The sequence below is a fragment of the Microcaecilia unicolor genome, chromosome 3 (assembly GCF_901765095.1).
Source record: "Microcaecilia unicolor chromosome 3, aMicUni1.1, whole genome shotgun sequence".
Taxonomy (NCBI): domain Eukaryota; kingdom Metazoa; phylum Chordata; class Amphibia; order Gymnophiona; family Siphonopidae; genus Microcaecilia; species Microcaecilia unicolor.
Window position 1 is genome coordinate 147,965,440 of NC_044033.1, and position 22,542 is coordinate 147,987,981.

Genomic DNA, 22,542 nt, shown 5'->3' on the forward strand with positions numbered 1-22,542 from the left:
AATTGCAAATAAGAAAAATATGATAAACTTATGAGTTAACCAACAAAAAAAAAACAATGTTGAAGACTATGAGTAGATTTAAGGGATTATTTTAGAAGTCTTATTAGTAATTATCATGGGAGAAGTACTGGCATTTACACATGTATATCCAGTGCTTTTTTTGTAGAAAAAAAGGTGCCGGTACTCATTGTGGGCGGAGTCACCACATATGACTCCACCCACATTTGCCACACCCCTTATACCAGCCATAGCGCATATAAACAGACATCATTGAAAATATTACATAAGTACATAAGTACATAAGTAGTGCCATACTGGGAAAGACCAAAGGTCCATCTAGCCCAGCATCCTGTCACCGACAGTGGCCAATCCAGGTCAAGGGCACCTGGCACGCTCCCCAAACGTAAAAACATTCCAGACAAGTTATACCTAAAAATGCGGAATTTTTCCAAGTCCATTTAATAGCGGTCTATGGACTTGTCCTTTAGGAATCTATCTAACCCCTTTTTAAACTCCGTCAAGCTAACCGCCCGTACCACGTTCTCCGGCAACGAATTCCAGAGTCTAATTACACGTTGGATGAAGAAAAATTTTCTCCGAATCGTTTTAAATTTACCACACTGTAGCTTCAACTCATGCCCTCTAGTCCTAGTATTTTTGGATAGCGTGAACAGTCGCTTCACATCCACCCGATCCATTCCACTCATTATTTTATACACTTCTATCATATCTCCCCTCAGCCGTCTCTTCTCCAAGCTGAAAAGCCCTAGCCTTCTCAGCCTCTCTTCATAGGAAAGTTGTCCCATCCCCACTATCATTTTCGTCGCCCTTCGCTGTACCTTTTCCAATTCTACTATATCTTTTTTGAGATACGGAGACCAGTACTGAACACAATACTCCAGGTGCGGTCGCACCATGGAGCGATACAACGGCATTATAACATCCGCACACCTGGACTCCATACCCTTCCTAATAACACCCAACATTCTATTCGCTTTCCTAGCCGCAGCAGCACACTGAGCAGAAGGTTTCAGCGTATCATCGACGACGACACCCAGATCCCTTTCTTGATCCGTAACTCCTAACGCGGAACCTTGCAAGACGTAGCTATAATTCGGGTTCCTCTTACCCACATGCATCACTTTGCACTTGTCAACATTGAACTTCATCTGCCACTTGCACGCCCATTCTCCCAGTCTCGCAAGGTCCTCCTGTAATCGTTCACATTCCTCCTGCGACTTGACGACCCTGAATAATTTTGTGTCATCGGCGAATTTAATTACCTCACTAGTTATTCCCATCTCTAGGTCATTTATAAATACATTAAAAAGCAACGGACCCAGCACAGACCCCTGCGGGACCCCACTAACTACCCTCCTCCACTGAGAATACTGGCCACGCAATCCTACTCTCTGCTTCCTATCTTTCAACCAGTTCTTAATCCATAATAATACCCTACCTCCGATTCCATGACTCTGCAATTTCTTCAGGAGTCTTTCGTGCGGCACTTTGTCAAACGCCTTCTGAAAATCCAGATATACAATATCAACCGGCTCCCCATTGTCCACATGTTTGCTTACCCCCTCAAAAAAATGCATTAGATTGGTGAGGCAAGACTTCCCTTCACTAAATCCGTGCTGACTTTGTCTCATCAGTCCATGTTTTTGTATATGCTCTGCAATTTTATTCTTAATAATAGCCTCCACCATCTTGCCCGGCACCGACGTCAGACTCACCGGTCTATAATTTCCCGGATCTCCTCTGGAACCCTTCTTAAAAATCGGAGTAACATTGGCTACCCTCCAGTCTTCCGGTACTACACTCGATTTTAGGGACAGATTGCATATTTCTAACAGTAGCTCCGCAAGTTCATTTTTTAGTTCTATTAATACTCTGGGATGAATACCATCAGGTCCCGGTGATTTACTACTCTTCAGCTTGCTGAACTGACCCATTACATCCTCCAAGGTTACAGAGAATTTGTTTAGTTTCTCCGACTCCCCCGCTTCAAATATTCTTTCCGGCACCGGTGTCCCCCCCAAATCCTCCTCGGTGAAGACCGAAGCAAAGAATTCATTTAATTTCTCCGCTACGGCTTTGTCCTCCTTGATCGCCCCTTTAACACCATTTTCGTCCAGCGGCCCAACCGACTCTTTGGCCGGTTTCCTGCTTTTAATGTATCTAAAAAAAATTTTTACTATGTATTTTTGCTTCCAACGCTAATTTCTTCTCAAAGTCCTTTTTTGCCCTCCTTATCTCCGCTTTGCATTTGGCTTGGCATTCCTTATGATCTATCCTGTTACTTTCAGTTGGTTCTCTTCTCCACTTTCTGAAGGATTGTTTTTTGGCTCTAATGATTTCCTTTATCTTACTGTTTAGCCACGCCGGCTGACGTTTAGTCTTTTTTCCCTTTTTTCTAATACGTGGAATATATTTGTCCTGAACCTCCAGGATGGTGTTTTTAAACAGCATCCACGCCTGATGCAAGTTTTTTACTCTGCGAGCTGCTCCTTTCAGTCTTTTTTTCACCATTTTTCTCATTTTGTCGTAATCACCTTTTCTATAGTTAAACGCTAGCGTACTTGATTTCCTAGTTTCACTTCCTTCAATGCCAATATCAAAACCGATCATATTATGATCACTGTTATCAAGCGGCCCTCGTATCGTTACCCCCTGCACTAGATCATGAGCACCACTAAGGACTAAGTCTAGTATTTTTCCTTCTCTTGTCGGCTCCTGAACTAGCTGTTCCATGAAGCTGTCCTTGATTTCATCAAGAAATCTTATGTCCCTTGCGTGTACAGATGTTACATTAACCCAGTCTATATGCGGGTAATTGAAATCCCCCATTATTATTGTGTTGCCCAGTTTGTTTGCGTCCCTGATTTCCTTTAACATTTCCGCATCCGTCTGTTCGTCCTGGCCAGGCGGACGGTAGTACACTCCTATCACTATCCTTTTCCCCTTTGCACATGGAATTTCAATCCACAGTGATTCCAAGGAGTGTTTTGTTTCCTGCAGAATTTTCAATCTATTTGATTCAAGGCTCTCGTTAATATACAATGCTACCCCTCCACCAATCCGATTCACCCTATCACTACGATATAATTTGTACCCTGGTATGACAGTGTCCCACTGGTTATCCTCCTTCCACCAGGTCTCAGAGATGCCTATTATATCTAATTTTTCATTTAGTGCAATATATTCCAACTCCCCCATCTTATTTCTTAGGCTCCTGGCATTCGCATATAGACATTTCAAACTATGTTTGTTGTTCCTAAGTACATCATGCTTAGTACTTGACAGTATTAATTGGCAATCTTTTGTCTGATTTTTATTGTTATTTAAAGATACCCGATCTACTACAATCTCTTTTGCAACCTCACTATCAGGATACTCTATCTTCCCTGTTATGGTGATATCTTTGAAAGATACCTTATCCCGAACCATGCTCTTTTGAGGAGAAAAAAATGTGATTTTTTTTTTTCATTATAAATAATTTCTGTAAGCTGTTACAGCTCCAGTATACCCAGTACAAAATAAGACAGCAGATGTAAATTCTCAAATTGGACATATTCCAGACACTAAAATGAAAATAAAATGATTTTTTTCTACCTTTGTTGTTTGGTGACTTTGTTTTTCTGATCATGCTGGCTCAGTATCTGATACTGCTGCTATCTGTTCTCTTAACTCTGTTTCCAGGGCTTCCTTTCCATTTATTTCTTTACTTTCCTCCTTTCTTCTTCATTTCTTGCCCTACATCCATAAGTAAAAGCTGGGTCCTCCGCAGACTTGACTGTCCAGTGGATCCAGCTTTGGCCTATTTTCTACATCCATGTGCAGTTTTTCTCCTCTCTTCCTTTTCCCTCATCTCATCTTCTTCCTCACTTTTCTCTCGCCTCCATCCATGTCCAGCATTTCTTCTTTCTCCCTTCCCTCTCCTCCATCCACCCATGTCTAGCAGCCCTCCTCTCCCCTGCCCTCCATCCACCCATGTCCAGTGACCCCATCCCCCCTGCCACCCACCCATGTCCAGCGACCCCCCCATCCCCCCTGCCCTCCACCCATGTCCAGCAACCCCCCCTGTCCCCCCTGCCCTCCACCCATATCCAGCGACTCTCCTTGTTTCCCTGCTACCCCTCCCTCCAGCCACCCATACCCATCTGAGCCCCCGGCCCAGTCCCCACCTGCCTACCAGCTCCGTGCCAACGACCCTCTTTTCCTGCCACCCGGCACCATGACCCAGCCTTTAAAAAAATCTACGAAGCGGTGCCTCGCGTCTGCCTGTAAAAGAAGAAAAATGGCCTCGTCAGCCGGCCTTCCCTCACTGTGTCCCGCCCTCTGACGTAACTTCCTATTTCCGCAAGGGCAGAACACACTGAGGGAAGGCCGGGCGACGAGGCCATTTTTCTTCTTTTACAGGCAGACGCGAGGCACCGCTTCGCCGCTTCATAGATTTTTTTAAAGGCTGGGTCACGGTGCCGGGTGGCAGGAGAAGAGGGTCATCGGCATGGAGCTGGTAGGCAGGTGGGGACTGGGTCGGGGAGGGGACCTACAAAAAAGGTGCCAGTACGCCCTACGGGTGTGTACCGGCACAAAAAAAGCACTGTGTATATCATATATGTGTGTAAAAATTAATTTCAGAAAGCCACTATTTACATAGAGACCACACCCATACAGATTTCAAGGATGTGTGGTTTGGGCAAGACTAAAATTTACACATGTATTATCCATTTCATAAAGGATTATTAACTTAACATCAGCTTTTACACTTGTTTAATAGCACAAAAAGTTTTTTTTATTTTTTAAGTGCTCTTTTTTTAGCTAGGGTTTTACATGAGGGATCAAGGGAATCATTCTCCTTAATCTCATGTAGTTCATGTCCTCCGAAATTAAGCCACATTAAAATTGCAGCTTCAGTAAGCATCGCAAATTAAGTAATTTGCAATGCTTACATGTGTAGGTATGTAAAATGGAGCAGCTACACATGGAACTGTCATCACTTAAACATGGAAGTTAACACTTCCACATATAAGTGTCAACATCTCCTCGTTCCTGAATCCATACGTTTCATTTTTTTCAAACGTGTGTCCAGTGCATATGCTGGACTGCTGTAGGTATTTTAGAAAGGGATATTTTAGAAAAGGCTCTGCGTTGACATCTTTTTCTACAATACCACAAGAATTTAGCACATCCTGACCTGGATATCTCAGTTCTGATCTCTACATTCTGTATAAAATGGGGTAAGTTGCAGTATGTATAGTGAGAAAAATCATAAAGCAAAACTAGACAATTGTTCGCAGGAGTGAAATTCTGATTAACTAACCTGAATTGAATTCATGTATATCTCTGTGATTAATGATACTACTTATAGGTACTTGTGTGTAGAAGCAGAAACAAAAGAAACAATTTAGTAGAAGTAGCACGTCAATGCTAAACTTTTCTTCTATTTCTTATTTATTTTGTTTGCAGACTGAATCACACTTACAGTCAGCTTTTACGAGAAAATGAAGGTTTGCAAATTGACCATAAGAATTTAAAGAGCTTATTAAACAATGGAAAGCTGGAGCAAACAAGACTAGAAGCTGAATTTTCTAAACTAAAGGAGCAGTACCAACAACTGGACATTACGTACACAAAACTGAATAACCAGTGTGAAGTAAGCTGTTAATCTTTGCTATCTTTAATCTTCTATTACAGTATTAAAATCTCAGGAAATGAATGCCATAGACTAAGTTATTATGTCAAGTCTGTTTAGTGTGGCTAGCACAAAGAAGAAACAATTTTAAGGTCAGTCAGTAGGTATAGTGATTGTGGAACTGGGGTGCTATGAAATCTGCCAGCTGCTGCAACCACCTGAAGGAGGGTAGGGCTCTTATGACTAATTTCATATCCTGAAGTGACATCACTGTAAGTACTGCTTGGCATTGGTGTTTTTGGCCATACCAAGTGTACAAACTAAACAGTATGCCTTAACTGTTCATTTTTCCCCAAAGTAAAATACTTGTCAAAAATCTCACATGTCATTCATACCTTCATCCCAGTACAATACATTATTTGTGATTTATAATTAAGTTGAATTGGTGAGAGTGTGTTAGTAGTCTATTTATTTATTTGGATTTTGCTCAAACCTTTTTCAGTAGTAGATCAATGTGAGTTACATTCAGGTACATGGAGTATTTCTCTGTCCTGGGAGAGCTCACAATCTAGGTTTGTACCGAAGGCAATGGAGGGTTAAGTGACTTGCCCAAGATCTCAAAGAGCAGCAGTGGGATTTGAACTGGGCACTGTAAAGGCTCCTTGCTCTGGATGTCCTAGGGAACGCCTCCTCCCCCACTGAGGTCAAGGGACTGCTCCAGGAAATCCAGCTGAAACTCGTTCACTGCTCCACTCTCCTAGGACCCTCTCCGCACCGATAGGAATTGTGGGTCCTTCAGGCCAAGGGTACACTGGAAATCTCAGGGAGAAGGCTCCACCCTGCTGGGCCTAGCTGACATATCCACAGACCCCCCCTTCAGATTCCTTGAGCAACCCCCTCCAAGCTCAAAATAATGACTCAGCAACTCAGTCAGGGTCCATATATCAGTTTATGTACCCCCCCCCCCCCCCCCCCCGGCCAGTCTGCAACCCCAGTAGTTCAACACGGCAAAATAAGGTTCAGACTTCTAGCAGTTTCTGTAAAGCAGTTCATCCCAACAGTTCATGTAAAGCAGTTCCCCAAAAAGGGTTCAAAATCCCACCCAACTTGGCCAGTGCTATCCCCCAGCCACCACTCCCCCTTTGACCTGCCAGGGAAAACCTGCTTCTCAGTTCTCCTTTGGAGATAACCACCCTTGGCCTTTTTTCACCCAGCTTCTATACCAAGCCCCCAGCTGCTGCTTTATCTCACCTTTGAGTTTAGCCAGAGCTAAGATATCCATTGGCTCCTCCTGTTCTCTTTCCTCTCCCTTTTCTGCCCCTTGCCAGTCCATGGGTTCCTCCCCACACCCTTCTCCCAGCTGCCCCTCCTTTCCTTGATTGGGCAGATTCAGGACCTCTTCCCTTAGCCTAGTTCTCTGTGTCAGGTTTTTCCAATTTCCCGCCCTTGTCCTTCTCTCAACATCCCATCCGGGGGCTGATGGGAATGGAAGTCCCTGCTGCGATGGTATGCCTCATTCAGGGACTGCTGGGAAACGTATTCCCACATTCTAGGCCGTGCTCCTCTCGGGGACTGGTGGGAGTTGTAGTGTTTCTCCTTTCTCCACTTCTCCGGGGAATAGGATCTGCTCCTTTCTCTAGCCCTGTCTTCCCACCTACCCCCCTCATATTCCTTACAGCACCTCTGGATGTCAAGACCGGTGCTCTAACCACTAGGCCACGCCTCTACTCGAAACCTCAATTAATTTTTAGTCATTAGAAATCTAAAAATACAGACATCTTCTTATGGAACCCTGTGGGCATTCAGTTCAAGCAGTGGGGGGAGAGCGGGCCCCTCCTTTTCTAAGGCATATTTATAAATATGTTTGACCACTATTGGAAGGCAGTAAGAGAATGTTGTTAATATCCCCATTATGCTCACTTATACTATTCTCACCACAATGGGATAGTAAGATCTTGATAGTATGGGAACAGAAGGGCATATCTTCAGTAGGAGACTTGTATAAAGATGGGACTCTAAGACCTTAACAACAATTAGGAATTATTTATGATCTCCCTGTCTCAGAGTTCTATGTGTATTTACAGCTATGCCACCTGTTAAATTCTCATCCATTGAAGGAGGGGATCAGTGTTAAGCTTACCCCTTTAGTGTAAGCAATACTCTTAGGTATATCTCAGAAAAAGCTAATATCTAGGCTGCATGATATGCTTTCATGGAGGGGGACCCCAGAGATTATTATGTTTTATAATCTTGAGTACAAACAATATTATACTTAAACAAGGTTGGTACAATGTACAGGCCATCAAGACAAAGTAGAAGGGATGACAACCACTAAAAAGAAATCGTATTCAGTTTTACAATATCAACCCCACCCAAACCTACCCACCCCCTTGTAAGAACCCCATCCCCCCTCAAATGGATATAAAACTCTGATCAAACCACACTCCAGCTTTGCGTTCAAGATCCTACTCAGGGTTACTGAAGCTAAAGAATCCAAGAAAGGTGTCCAAATAGTGAAGAACAAATCTCCTCTGAAAGAAACAAAGTCCGTTATCGCCTTACGTTCCAAAGAGCAGAGCAAAATTGTAGATGATCTCCATTAAAAAAGAGTGGGTGCATCAGCTGTAATCCAGTGATGTAAAATAGATTTCTTCATACTCAGCACTGCACATTTTAAGAAGGACTTCAAACCTTTTGGCGCAGATGGAAGAAGTACAAAAATGTCAAACAAGTGACATGGGTCCAGATGCCATGTTACCTTCCATAAGAGTGAAACCTGAGAACAAATAAATTCCAAATCTTAAGAATTATTGGATAACTCCAAAACATGTGACTGAGATGTGCATTGGAAGAATAGCATTTAAGACATCTGTCATCCAATCGAATAGTGGCCCTAAAAGCTCGCTGTCAGAACGTGGTAACAGTGGTTAGCGTATCTGGGTTTAAAAAAGGTTTGGACAAGTTCCTGGAGGAAATGTCCATAGTCTGTTATAGAGATGGACATGGGAGAAGCCACAGCTTGCCCTGGGATTGGTAGCATAGTAGGTTGCTACTAATTGGGTTTCTGCCAGGTACTTGTGACCTTGATTGGCCACTGTTGGAAGCTGGTTACTGGTATAGATGGACCATTGATCTGATCCAGTATGTTTATTCTTACGTTCTCATAAGGAATTTGTGATGCAGTTCCCACAAAACAGCAGTATTGGTAGTTTTGTAAACACCAAAAGGACAAGTTTTCAGTTGTTGGCCCTGCAAGGGAAAAAGTAATTGACCCCTCACCTCCCACTTACATGCCCAGATTTTATAATCATATTCTTTAAGCTGTTCATTTAAGTAACCGCGGATTGGCCCGACTACATTGACGGTTGCTGCGGAGCCTGTACCAGCTCACGATCACCAGACTGGGTCCCAGCCATCTCTGGGAGCCTTTTGAGCTGCTGTTTTGGCCCCGAACCGGACCACCATCTGGCCTCTCTACTTCCAGCGTTTGCCGCCGGGCCGAGAACATCCCGTGTTGCGGACCATCATCCGACTAAACTCTCCTGCACCGACTGTCTTTCTGCCATTCCGCCGGACTGCGATCATCTCCTGCACTGCAGCTGCAACCAACACCTCACCCTCCACAATCACCCATTTGACTGGTGAACGGCCCCAAGCTTGAAGTTGGCAGTTGACGTCGCTGCTCGGCTCCATAACTATACGGAGCGATAACTGTAGCTCCAGTACCTGCCACCTGTGCCCCTGCATCAAAACAACGCTTAGGACGGCCTGAGACCGATTGCCAACTAATCCTCATTGTCTCTCCTCTCCCTACTTCTTTTAAATTTGTTGAACAGGAAATATCCCAGCTTCCATTAGTTGCACTCTGCCTAATTCATACAAATTAACTATGCCTTAGGACTTCATTCTTGGTCTTCAAAACAATCCTCCTTATCCTTTTCTGATACCTCCCTCCATACAACAGCTCAACTCCTGGATCTCCTATCCCTTGTGGTTCGCCACACTAGCTGTCTTAGGGGCCGGAGCAGACGGATGAAGAAAGCAGATTTTAACTTTATTCCCATTATACAAAATCAACATAGACTGTCTAGACACTTCACCTCTCTTCTTACCAAAAAAAACACCTTTATAAATGTAGAATGGATGGTTATTATAATTACTCTCCAATTATTGCGAGGCAACTTAAAAACATTTCCACTTCTCCATACATAGAGGCCTCTTACCAAAATATTTCAGTGGGCTACATTAATGCTAGATCTGTTGTCAATAAAACTATAATTATTTCAGATTGGATTACATCAGAAAACCTTGATCTCAGTTTAATCACTGAAACCTGGATTCACTCCCAAACTGATCCGATAATTCTTGAACTATGGCCTCCAGGTTTTAAAATTATCCACTGGTCCAGAAAGAAAAAACGAGGTGGAGGCATTGCACTTATCTGTCGTTCTTATTTCACCATTGAAATCACCGCCGAATTCACCTCATCTCATCTAGAAATTGCCTCGTTCAGAATCTTTAATAAATCCCTGCATGGTCACCTGATCTGCATCCTCTTCTATAGACCACCCGGTAATTGGAATGACAGCCAACCTATTATGGCGGAAGAAAGGTTCTCCCCGCACAGTCGATCATATGACTTATAGTACAAGAGGTCATATTGACGCTATGATGTTCTGGCAACTGTTCTATGATAATGAATGGTCAGCTTGTACAGATTCCACACACTTCCTCTCCGAATGGGATGAAAGATGTAGAAACGTATTAGATATTTTAGCTCCAGTAAGAACACAAAAATCAAAACAACCCGACCCGATGCCTTGGTTCAATGATGATTTAAGAAAACTCAAAACCCTTTCCAGGAAACATGAACAAGAATGGAGAAAGAAAAAAAATGAAGTTACTTTTAATGCATGGAAACAAAAACACTCGTCCTTCCCTACACCCCTTCCCGTTCACTCCGCTCCATGGATAACTCCTTCTTACCTGTTCCCTTCTCCACTACTGCCAACTCCAGACTTCGCGCCATCTGTCTCACTGCACCCTACGCCTGGAATAAACTTCCTGAGCCTCTACGTCTTGCCCCATCCTTGGCCACCTTTAAATCTAGACTGAAAGCCCACCTCTTTAACATTGCTTTTTGACTTGTAACCACTTGCCTCCACCTACCCTCCTCTCCTCCTTCCTGTACACATTAATTGATTTGATTTGCTTACTTTATTTTTTGTCTATTAGATTGTAAGCTCTTTGAGCGGGGACTGTCTTTCTTTCTTCTATGTTTGTGCAGCGCTGCATACGCCTTGTAGCGCTATAGAAATGCTAAATAGTAGTAGTAGTAGAAATACAAATATGCTATAAGGCAGTCCAAAAGGCTTTACTATAAAACAAAAATAGGTCCAGACTACAAAGACCTGAAGAAACTTTATTATTTCATCAACAAATTAACAGATACTAATCCACTTACTTCTCTCAATACTGATACACCTTCTGCTGTCAGTCTTGCCACATTTTTTACCAAAGCGCAACTCTGAACTTGATCATTTCTTAAGCGACCTGGATTCAATCGCAGGAGAGTACCCAGCAGATCGGAACCTTTCAGCATTTGCACCATTAACAAAAGATTCAGTTACCCAGGGGATCCATAGATTTTCAAGTAAATATTGTAAATTAGATATCTGTCAATCCAGTGCAGAAATTGGAATTCATTGTAGCATTGCTCGACACGAGCCTTTCTCCCTGAGACCCGCGCAGACAACCTTCTGTCCATGGTGTCCATGGTTCGAGCATCTCAGCAAGTCACAGCTCGGCAGATGTTGAGACTTGGGAAACGTGGCCTCCACAGTTCATATTACACCCATGGCACGACTGCACATGAAATCTGCTCAGTGGACCCTAGCTTCTCAGTGGCGTCAAGCCATGGGGAACCTAGAAGATGTCATCCAACTGTCCACGACTTTATCCATTCGATCCAATTTGACCATGGGACGCCCATTTCAAATTCTTTTACCACAAAATGTGCTGACGACGGATGCATCTCTCCTGGGGTGGGGGGCTCATGTAGATGGGCTTCGCACTCAGGAATCCTGGTCACCCCAGGAAACGGGTCTTCAGATCAACCTCCTGGAGCTTCGAGCGATTTGGAATGCTCTAAGGGCTTTCAGAGATGGGCTGTGCAACCAAATTATCTTAATTCAAATGAACAATCAGGTTGCGATGTACTAAACCAACAAGCAGGGGGATACCAGATTTCGCCCCCTACGTCAAGAAGCCGTCCAGGTGTGGCTTTGGGCACACCATCACGGCATGTTTCTCCAAGCCACTTATCTGGCAGTTGTAAACGACAGTCTGGCCGACAGACTGAGCAGGATAATGCGACCTCACAAGTGGTTGCTGAATATGGGCGTGGCCCGCAAGATCTTCGGAGCATGGGGCACCCCCTCAGTGGATCTTTTCGCCACACAAATCAATCACAAGATCCCTCAGTTCTGTTCCAGGCTTCAGGCCCACGACAGACTAGCATCAGATGCCTTTCTCCTACATCAGGGAACAGGCCTCCTGTATGCGTATCCTCCCATACCTCTAATAGGGAAGACTTTCCTGAAATTCAAGCAAAACCGTGGAACCATGATACTGATTGCATCATACTGGCTGCACCAGATCTGGTTCCCTCTTCTTTTGGAGTTGTCCTCTGAGGAACCGTGGAGATTGGCGTGTTTCCCGACCCTCATCACTCAGAACAAGGGTTCACTTCCATATCCCAACCGCCAGTCTCTGGCGCTCACAGCCTGGATGTTGAGAGCCTAGAATTCGCTTCCTTGGGTCTTTCGGAGGGTGTTTTCCGAGTCTTGCTTGCTTCCAGGAAAGATTCCACTAAAAGTTGTTACTCTTTTCAGTGGAGGAGGTTTGCCATCTGGTGTGACAGCAAGGCCCTAGATCCTCTCTCTTGTCCTACACAGACCCTGCTTGAATACCTTCTACACTTGTCAGAGTCTGGTCTCAAGACCAACTCCGTAAGGGTTCACCTTAGTGCAATCAGTGCTTATCATCAGCGTGTAGAAGGTAAAGCCTATCTCTGGACAGCCTTTAGTTATTCGTTTCATGAGAGGTTTGCTTTTGTCAATGCCCCCTGTCAAACTTCCGCTAGTGTCATGGGATCTCAATGTCATTCTCACCCAGCTGATGAAAGCTCCTTTCGAGCCACTGAATTCCTGCCATCTGAAGTACTTGACCTGGAAGATCATTTTCATGGTGGCTGTTACTTCAGCTCGTAGAGTCAGTGAGCTTCAAGCCGTAGTAGTAGATGCACCTTATACTACATTTCATCACAACAGGGTAGTCCTCCGCACGCATCCTAAGTTCATGCCGAAGGTGGTGTTGGAGTTCCATCTCATCCAGTTGATAGTCTTGCCAACATTCTTTCTCCGTCCTCATGCCCACCCTGGCAAAAGCAGTTTCCACACCTTGGACTGCAAGAGAGCATTGGCCTTTTACATGGAGCGGATGAAGCCCTTCAGACAGTCTGCCCAGTTTGTTTCTTTTGATCCCAACAAGAGGGGAGTCGCCATCGGAAAACGCACAATCTCCAGTTGGCTAGCAGATTGCATTTTCTTCGCTTATGCCCACCTGGGCTGACTCTAGAGGGCCATGTCAGAGCCATGGCTGTGTCGGTGGCTCACTTAAAGTTAGCCTCCATTGAAGAGATTTGCAAAGCTGCAACGTGGTCTTTGGTCCACACATTCATATCACACTACTGCCTTGAGCAGGACACCCGACGCAACAGTCGGTTTGGGCAGACGGTGCTGCAGAATCTGTTTGAAGTTTAGAATCCAACTCCATCCTCCTAGGCCCTTTTTGTTCTGTTCTAGGCTGCGCACTCAGCTAGTTTTATATAGTTTTAGGTTAATCTATGTTATGTCCTTGCCGTTGCAAGGTCCAATTCACCAACCTTTGTTGTTTTGGGTGATCCTGGATACTAGAGATACCCCATCTGTGAATATAATGCATCCTGCTTGTCCTCTGAGAAAGCGAAGATACTTACCTGTAGCGGGTATTCTCCATATATTCAGTGCCACTATCTACATTGTGAGCCAAACATACCTGGAGAGTGATGACTGCTGCTGGCTGTACAAATAGCATTGATGCTGAGCCACTATCTATATAGCTATGTGGTTTAAGTTAGAACAGACCTTTTACTGGCCTAAATTTATCCACTTAGCTATGCAGATAGTGACTGAATATTGCAAACTCTATAGAGTTCGGAGAAACGCCCATGCTCCACCTGAAAAGCTACGAGAATGGTATGGGATTTGCATTACAAGATGTATGAGGAGAGACTTGCTGACCTGAACATGTATACTCTGGAGGAAAGGAGAAACAGGGGTGATATGATACAGACGTTCAAATATTTGAAAGGTATTAATCCGCAAACGAACCTTTTCCAGAGATGCGAAGGCGGTAGAACCAGAGGACATGAAATGAGATTGAAGTTGGGCAGACTCAAGAAAAATGTCAGGAAGTATTTTTTCACGGAGAGAGTAGTGGATGCTTGGAATGCCCTCCCGCGGGAGGTGGTGGAAATGAAAACGGTAACAGAATTCAAACATGCGTGGGATAAACATAAAGGAATCCTGTTCAGAAGGAATGGATCCTAAGGAGCTTAGCCGAGATTAGGTGGCAGATCCGGTGGCGGGAGGCGGAGATGGTGCTGGGCAGACTTATACGGTCTATGCCAGAGCCGGTGGTGGGAGACGGGACTGGTGGTTGGGAGGTGGGGATGGTGCTGGGCAGACTTATACGGTCTGTGCCAGAGCCGGTGTTGGGAGTCAGAGATAGTGCTGGGCAGACTTATACGGTCTGTATCAGAACCGGTGGTGGGAGGCGGGGCTGGTGGTTGGGAGGCGGGGATAGTGCTGGGCAGACTTATACGGTCTGTGCCCTGAAAAGGACAGGTACAAATCAAGGTAAGGTATACACAAAAAGTAGCACATATGAGTTTATCTTGTTGGGCAGACTAAATGGACCATGCAGGTCTTTTTCTGCCATCATCTACTATGTTACTATATGTTACAATGGTCTGAAAAGAATACCACTAGCCACTATCCAGATGTTGATGGATAGGGTACTTACTATTTAGTGGCTTCCACTATATGGATACGTGCTTTTGAATATCTAATCCCTTATATCTATTTACTGCTCTCTCTTGACTTTTGTAGGATTTGACTTGTGCTAGATTATGACACTAGCTTTAATTGTGCAAAACCAGAACAGTTTCCTTTACTTCTTATTTTTGGCCTCAGGCTACATTACTTTCAGGAGCTATAATTTTTTGTAAAAATTGGAAAAGCATGTAACACTTTGGGAAGTGTGCTATTTAAGAACTCTATGAATAATTTCTGGATAGCTCTGAACTTTAGGCAGTATTTTTTTTCATCTAAACCATATCTTTTTCATTTTATGCTTAAACAGTTGTTGAGCCAGCTTAAAGGAAACCTGGAAGAAGAAAATCGACATCTGCTAGATCAAATCCAGACTTTGATGTTACAGAATAGAACTCTATTGGAGCAAAATATGGAAAGCAAGGATCTGTTCCACGTTGAACAAAGACAATACATGTAGGCACCGTGTCATAAATTTAAGCTTCCTCTCCTCAATATGTAGTTGGTGAACCAATCTTATTAACAGTTTGTGTATAGAAGTGTTAAATAAGAATTCATTTTATTAGTAGATATGCAGTTAATTATATTCAAGAGAAATTTCAAAACTTCACTCTCCTAGGTTTAACACAATATTTGTGAAATGTTATGTCTTCCGTTTACTGGCATTCCATACAATTTAACATTCAAAATAAACAACCAGCTTCATTAAAAGATAAAGAACCAAATCTCTCTCAAATCCCTTGTATCCCACCCTCCTTTCCCCTCCCTAATCCAATAAAATAGTTTAATGGGGGAGGGGGAGCCAAAGAAAAAGAAAACAAAATGTGTGACCTTTAAGAGACTTAGGGGATCTTTTACTAAGTTGCGGTAGCATTTTTAGTTCGTGGTAGAAATCAGCTGGCTGTAAACACCAAGTCACCCATAGGAATATAAAGGGCATCTCGGCATTTACCTCCAGCTGATGGGTGACGTCCACGGCAGCCCCTCCAATCAGAAACTTCACTAGCAAAGGCCTTTGCTAGCTCTCGCACACCCATGCGCACCGCTCATGCGTGGCCATCTTCCCACCCGAACCGGCTTGTGTTCGTCAGTCTTCTTTTGTCCGCGCTCGGGACGGTCGTGTTTTGCTGCCGTTTCGTGCCCCTCAAGTTGACCCTCACGCGTCTTCGTGATTTCGGTAAAAAAAAAAAAAAAAAGAGAGACCTTTGGTCTTTCTCCCTTCCCGTGTGTCCAGCTTTTCCCCCAGCGTAAGTTTCCTTTCGCTTTTGGGATAGGCCTTTTTGGCCTCAGTACGGGATTTCTCTCCCTTATTTTTGGTGCCTTTCGTCATCATCGCGAAGTTTGATTTCGCCAGCGTGATTTTTCTGTCCATGTCATCGAAGTCTCCCAGCGGCTTCAAGAAGTGCACCCAGTGCGCCCGGGTAATCTCGCTCACTGATAGGCACGCTTCGTGTCTTCAGTGTCTGGGGGCTGGGCACCGCCCGTAGGCCTGCAGTCTTTGTGCTCTTTTACAAAAGAGGACTCAGGTAGCGTGATTGGCCCAGTGGAACATGTTGTTCTCGGGCTCTTCGTCGACAACAGCACAGGATGCATCGACGTCGACAGCATCGCAGTCTTCGACCTCGGCATCGACTGCATCGATGGCATTCAGGCTTCGACCCTCTGCATCGTCGGTACCGAGACATCGGAAGGCTGCGTCGACGTCGGTGGTACCGGGACCTCCGCTGTTGCTGATGTCGTCGGACGGTGGTGCTTCGACTGGAGTGCAGGTGAGGGCTGTCCATTCCCCTGCTGGTTGCGGTGAGCCTTCGGGTGGGTCTCCTCCTGCCCTGAGGGCTCCTGCGGTACAGCCCCCCCGAGACCGACCTTCTTCGGCCTCGGCCCCGAGGAAGAGACGGTTGGATTCTTCGTCCTCCTCGTCGGTACCGGGAAGCTCCGGTGACATGCTTCGTTTGAAGAAGTCAAAGAAGCATCGACACCGGTCTCCTTCCCGCTTTGGTACCGAGAGCTCTGGGTCGCCGAGGGAGTCGGCACCCAGTAGGCATCGGCACCGGGAGGATCGCTCACCCTCTGTTCAGGAGATGTCAATGCGCTCCACCTTGGACAGCCCAGAACCGCCTCCACGCCCGGAACAGACTCTGACCTCGACGCCTGCATCGGCTTCCCAGTCTTTCTCCACAGCCACTCTGCACTAGAGTCTCCGGGCCGTTCTTCCAGAGATCCTGGGAGAGCTGTTGCGCCCTTCTCCTCCGGTACCGGGGGTGCTTGTGCCACCGGTACCATCGAGCGAAGTGACGGCTGGCCCTTTGCCCGGGGTGAGGTCTCCGACATTGGTACCGCTTGCGGTACCGGCTGTGGCCGCCTCCCAGGAAGACTCCCCGACGACATCGGTGGAGGGAGCTTCGCCGGTGCTGGCGAGGGAGTCTACCTCTCGGCGCTCCCACCGTGGAGTCGAGTCGGGCACGGCTTCAGACGCAGGTTCATGAACTTGTGTCTGATACCGATGGTGAGGCCTCATGGGAGGAGGAGGAGGACATCAGATATTTCTCTGACGAGGAGTCTGATGGCCTTCCTTCTGATCCCACTCCCTCCCCTGAAAGGCAGCTTTCTCCTCCCGAGAGTCTGTCTTTCGCGGCCTTTGTCCGGGAGATGTCTACGGCCATCCCCTTCCCGGTGGTCGTGGAGGATGAGCCCAGGGCTGAGATGTTTGAGCTGTTGGACTATCCTTCTCCACCTAAGGAAGCGTCCACAGTACCCATGCATCATGTCCTAAAAAAGACATTGCTGGCAAACTGGACCAAGCCTCTAACTAATCCCCACATTCCCAAGAAGATCGAATCCCAGTACCGGATCCATGGGGACCCAGAGCTGACGCGCACTCAGTTGCCTCACGACTCTGGTGTGGTGGATCTGGCCCTAAAGAAGGCTAAGAGTTCTAGGGAGCATGCTTCGGCGCCCCCGGGCAAGGACTCTAGAACCTTAGACTCCTTTGGGAGGAAGGCCTACCATTCTATGCTCGTGGCCAAGATTCAGTCCTACCAGCTCTACACGAGCATCCACATGCGGAACAATGTGAGGCAGTTGGCGGGCTTGGTGGACAAGCTCCCTTCTGAGCAAGCCAAGCCGTTTCAGGAGGTGGTCAGGCAGCTGAAGGCGTGCAGAAAATTCCTGGCCAGAGGAGGGTATATGAAACCTTTGATGTTGCGTCCAGGGCCGCTGCTCAAAGTGTGGTGATGCGCAGACTCTCATGGCTGCGTGCCTCCGACCTGGAGAATAGAATCCAGCAGCGGATTGCGGACTCCCCTTGCCGAGCGGACAACATTTTTGGAGAAAAAGTCGAACAGGTGGTAGAACAGCTCCACCAGCGGGATAACACTTTCGACAAATTCTCCCGCCGGCAGCCTTCAGCCTCTACCTCTTCAGGTAGACGTTTTTATGGGGGAAGGAGGACTGTTCCCTACTCTTCTGGTAAGCGTAGGTACAATCCTCCTTCTCGACAGCCTGCGGTCCAGGCTAAGCCCCAGCGCGCTCGCTTTCGTCAGCAGCGTGCGCCTCAGCAAGGCCCCACAGCTCCCCAGCAAAAGCATGGGGCGAGCTTTTGACTGGCTCCAGAAGAGCATAGCCGATGTCAAGGTGTCCGTGCCGGGCGATATGCCGGTCGGGGGGAGGTTGAAAGTTTTTCACCAAAGGTGGCCTCTCATAACCTCCGACCAGTGGGTTCTCCAAATAGTCCGACAAGGATACACCCTCAATTTGGCCTCGAAGCCTCCAAATTGCCCACCGGGAGCTCAGTCCTTCAGCTTCCAGCACAAGCAGGTACTTGCAGAGGAACTCTCCGCCCTTCTCAGCGCCAATGCGGTCGAGCCCGTGCCACCCGGGCAAGAAGGGCTGGGATTCTATTCCAGGTACTTCCTTGTGGAAAAGAAAACGGGGGATGCGTCCTATTCTAGACCTAAGGGCCCTGAACAAATATTTGGTCAAGGAAAAGTTCAGGATGCTTTCCCTGGGCACCCTTCTTCCCATGATTCAGCAAAACGATTGGCTATGCTCTCTGGACTTAAGGGATGCTTATACACACATCCCAATACTGCCAGCTCACAGACAGTATCTTCGATTTCGTCTGGGATCACGTCACTTCCAGTACTGTGTGCTACCCTTTGGGCTCGCCTCTGCGCCCAGAGTGTTCACGAAGTGCCTAGCTGTGGTAGCAGCAGCGCTTCGCAGGCTCGGAGTGCACGTGTTTCCTTATCTCGACAATTGGCTGGTGAAGAACACTTCCGAGGCAGGAGCTCTACAGTCCATGCAGATGACTATTCGACTCCTGGAGCTACTAGGGTTTGTGAGAAATTACCCAAAGTCCCACCTTCTCCCAGTACAGAGACTCAAATTCATAGGAGCTCTGCTGGATTCTCGGACAGCTCGTGCCTATCTCCCGGAGACGAGGGCCAGCAATCTGCTGTCCCTCGTCTCCCGGGTACGAGCGTCCCAGCAGATCACAGCTCGGCAGATGTTGAGATTGCTTGGCCACATGGCCTCCATAGTCCATGTGACTCCCATGGCTCGTCTTCACATACGATCTGCTCAATGGACCCTAGCTTCCCAGTGGTTTCAGGCTGCTGGGGATCTAGAGGACGTGATCCACCTGTCCACGAGTTTTCTCAAATCCCTGTACTGGTGGACGATTTGGGCCAATTTGACTCTGGGACGCCCCTTTCAAATTCCTCAGCCACAAAAGGTGCTGACTACAGATGCGTCTCTCCTGGGGTGGGGAGCTCATGTCGATGGACTTCACACCCAAGGAAGCTGGTCCCTCCAGGAACGCGATCTGCAGATCAATCTCCTGGAGTTACGAGCGGTCTGGAACGCTCTGAAGGCTTTCAGAGATCGGCTGTCCCATCAAATTATCCAAATTCAGACAGACAACCAGGTTGCCATGTATTACATCAACAAGCAGGGGGGCACCGGATCTCGCCCCCTGTGTCAGGAAGCCATCAGCATTTGGCTCTGGGCTCGCCGTTACGGCATGTGGCTCCAAGCCACATATCTGGCAGGCGTAAACATCAGTCTGGCCGACAGGTTGAGCAGTATTATGCAACCTCACGAGTGGTCGCTCAATTCCGGAGTAGTGCGCCAGATATTCCAAGTGTGGGGCACCCCCTTGGTAGATCTCGAGCCAACCACACGGTCCCTCAGTTCTGTTCCAGACTTCAGGCCCACGGTCGACTGGCATTGGATGCCTTCCTCCTGGATTGGGGGGAAGGTCTACTGTATGCTTATCCTCCCATACCTCTGGTGGGGAAGACTTTGTTGAAACTCAAGCAAGACCGGGGCACCATGATTCTGATCGCTCCTTTTTGGCCGCATCAGATCTGGTTCCCTCTCCTTCTGGAGTTATCCTCCGAAGAACCGTGGAGATTGGAGTGTTTTCCGACCCTCATCACACAGGACGAAGGGGCGCTTCTGCATCCCAACCTCCAGTCTCTGGCTCTCACGGCCTGGATGTTGAGAGCGTAGACTTTGCCTCTTTGGGTCTGTCGGAGGGTGTCTCTCGTGTCTTGCTTGCTTCCAGAAAAGATTTCACTAAGAGGAGTTACTTCTTTTTATGGAGGAGGTTTGCCGTCTGGTGTGACAGCAAAGTCTTAGATCCTCGCTCCTGTCCTACACAGACCCTGCTTGAATACCTTCTGCACTTGTCTGAGTCTGGTCTCAAGACCAACTCTGTAAGGGTCCACCTTAGCGCAATCAGTGCATACCATTACCGTGTGGAAGGTAAGCCGATCTCAGGACAGCCTTTAGTTGTTCGCTTCATGAGAGGTTTGCTTTTGTCAATGCCCCCCGTCAAACCTCCTACAGTGTCATGGGATCTCAACGTCGTTCTCACCCAGCTGATGAAACCTCCTTTTGAGCCACTGAACTCCTGCCATCTGAAGTACTTGACCTGGAAGGTCATTTTCTTGGTGGCAGTTACTTCTGCTCATAGAGTCAGTGAGCTTCAGGCCCTGGTAGCCTAGGCTCCTTACACTAGATTTCATCATAATAGAGTAGTCCTCCGCACTCACCCTAAGTTCTTGCCGAAGGTTGTGTCGGAGTTCCATCTGAACCAGTCAATTGTCTTGCCAATATTCTTTCCCCGTCCACATTCCTGCCCTGCTGAACGTCAGCTGCACACATTGGACTGCAAAAGAGCATTGGCCTTCTATCTGGAGCGGACACAGCCCAACAGACAGTCCGCCCAATTGTTTGTTTCTTTTGATCCCAACAGGAGGGGAGTGGCTGTGGGGAAACGCACCATATCCAGTTGGCTAGCAGATTGCATTTCCTTCACTTACGCCCAGGCTGGGCTGGCTCTTGAGGGTCATGTCACGGCTCACAATGTCAGAGCCATGGCTGCGTCAGTGGCCCACTTGAAGTCAGCCACTATTGAAGAGATCTGCAAAGCTGCAACATGGTCATCTGCCCACACATTAACATCTTATTACTGCCTGCAGCAGGATACCCGACGTGACAGTCGGTTCGGGCAGTCAGTGCTTCAGAATCTGTTCGGGGTTTAGAATCCAACTCCACCCCCCTAGGCCCATAAGTACATAAGTAGTGCCATACTGGGAAAGACCAAAGGTCCATCTAGCCCAGCATCCTGTCACCGACAGTGGCCAATCCAGGTCAAGGGCACCTGGCACGCTCCCCAAACGTAAAAACATTCCAGACAAGTTATACCTAAAAATGCGGAATTTTTCCAAGTCCATTTAATAGCGGTCTATGGACTTGTCCTTTAGGAATCTATCTAACCCCTTTTTAAACTCCGTCAAGCTAACCGCCCGTACCACGTTCTCCGGCAACGAATTCCAGAGTCTAATTACACGTTGGGTGAAGAAAAATTTTCTCCGATTCGTTTTAAATTTACCACACTGTAGCTTCAACTCATGCCCTCTAGTCCTAGTATTTTTGGATAGCGTGAACAGTCGCTTCACATCCACCCGATCCATTCCACTCATTATTTTATACACTTCTATCATATCTCCCCTCAGCCGTCTCTTCTCCAAGCTGAAAAGCCCTAGCCTTCTCAGCCTCTCTTCATAGGAAAGTCGTCCCATCCCCACTATCATTTTCGTCGCCCTTCGCTGTACCTTTTCCAATTCTACTATATCTTTTTTGAGATACGGAGACCAGTACTGAACACAATACTCCAGGTGCGGTCGCACCATGGAGCGATACAACGGCATTATAACATCCGCACACCTGGACTCCATACCCTTCCTAATAACACCCAACATTCTATTCGCTTTCCTAGCCGCAGCAGCACACTGAGCAGAAGGTTTTATTCTTTTCCAGGCTACACTCTCTGTTAGTTGGATAAGTTTTTAGGTCAATCTCAGTTATGTCCTCGCCGTTGCGAGGCCCAATTGACCATGTTTGTTGTTTTGAGTGAGCCTGGGGGCTAGGGATACCCCATCAGTGAGAACAAGCAGCCTGCTTGTCCTCGGAGAAAGTGAATGCTACATACCTGTAGAGGGTATTCTCCGAGGACAGCAGGCTGATTGTTCTCACAAACCCGCCCGCCTCCCCTTTGGAGTTGTGTCTTCCCTTGTCTTTGTCTTGCTACTTACGGGACTGACGAACACGAGCCGGTTCGGGCGGGAAGATGGCCGCGCATGCGCGGTGCGCGAGAGCTAGCAAAGGCCTTTGCTAGTGAAGTTTCCGATTGGAGGGGCTGCCCATCAGAGAGAACAATCAGCCTGCTGTCCTCGGAGA

General features: G+C 46.9%; 1 protein-coding gene across 4 annotated transcripts in view; it reads left to right on the forward strand.

Moving 5' to 3' along the window:
• CCDC88A (coiled-coil domain containing 88A) overlaps positions 1 to 22,542 on the forward strand; it is a 552,486-nt gene that overhangs the window by 411,351 nt on the left and 118,593 nt on the right. For all 4 annotated transcript variants that reach the window (XM_030196448.1, XM_030196447.1, XM_030196444.1 and 1 more), the window contains 2 exons: positions 5,473 to 5,659; positions 15,104 to 15,249. In XM_030196448.1, coding sequence (XP_030052308.1) covers positions 5,473 to 5,659; positions 15,104 to 15,249 — 333 coding nt within the window. The remainder of the gene's footprint in view (positions 1 to 5,472; positions 5,660 to 15,103; positions 15,250 to 22,542) is intronic.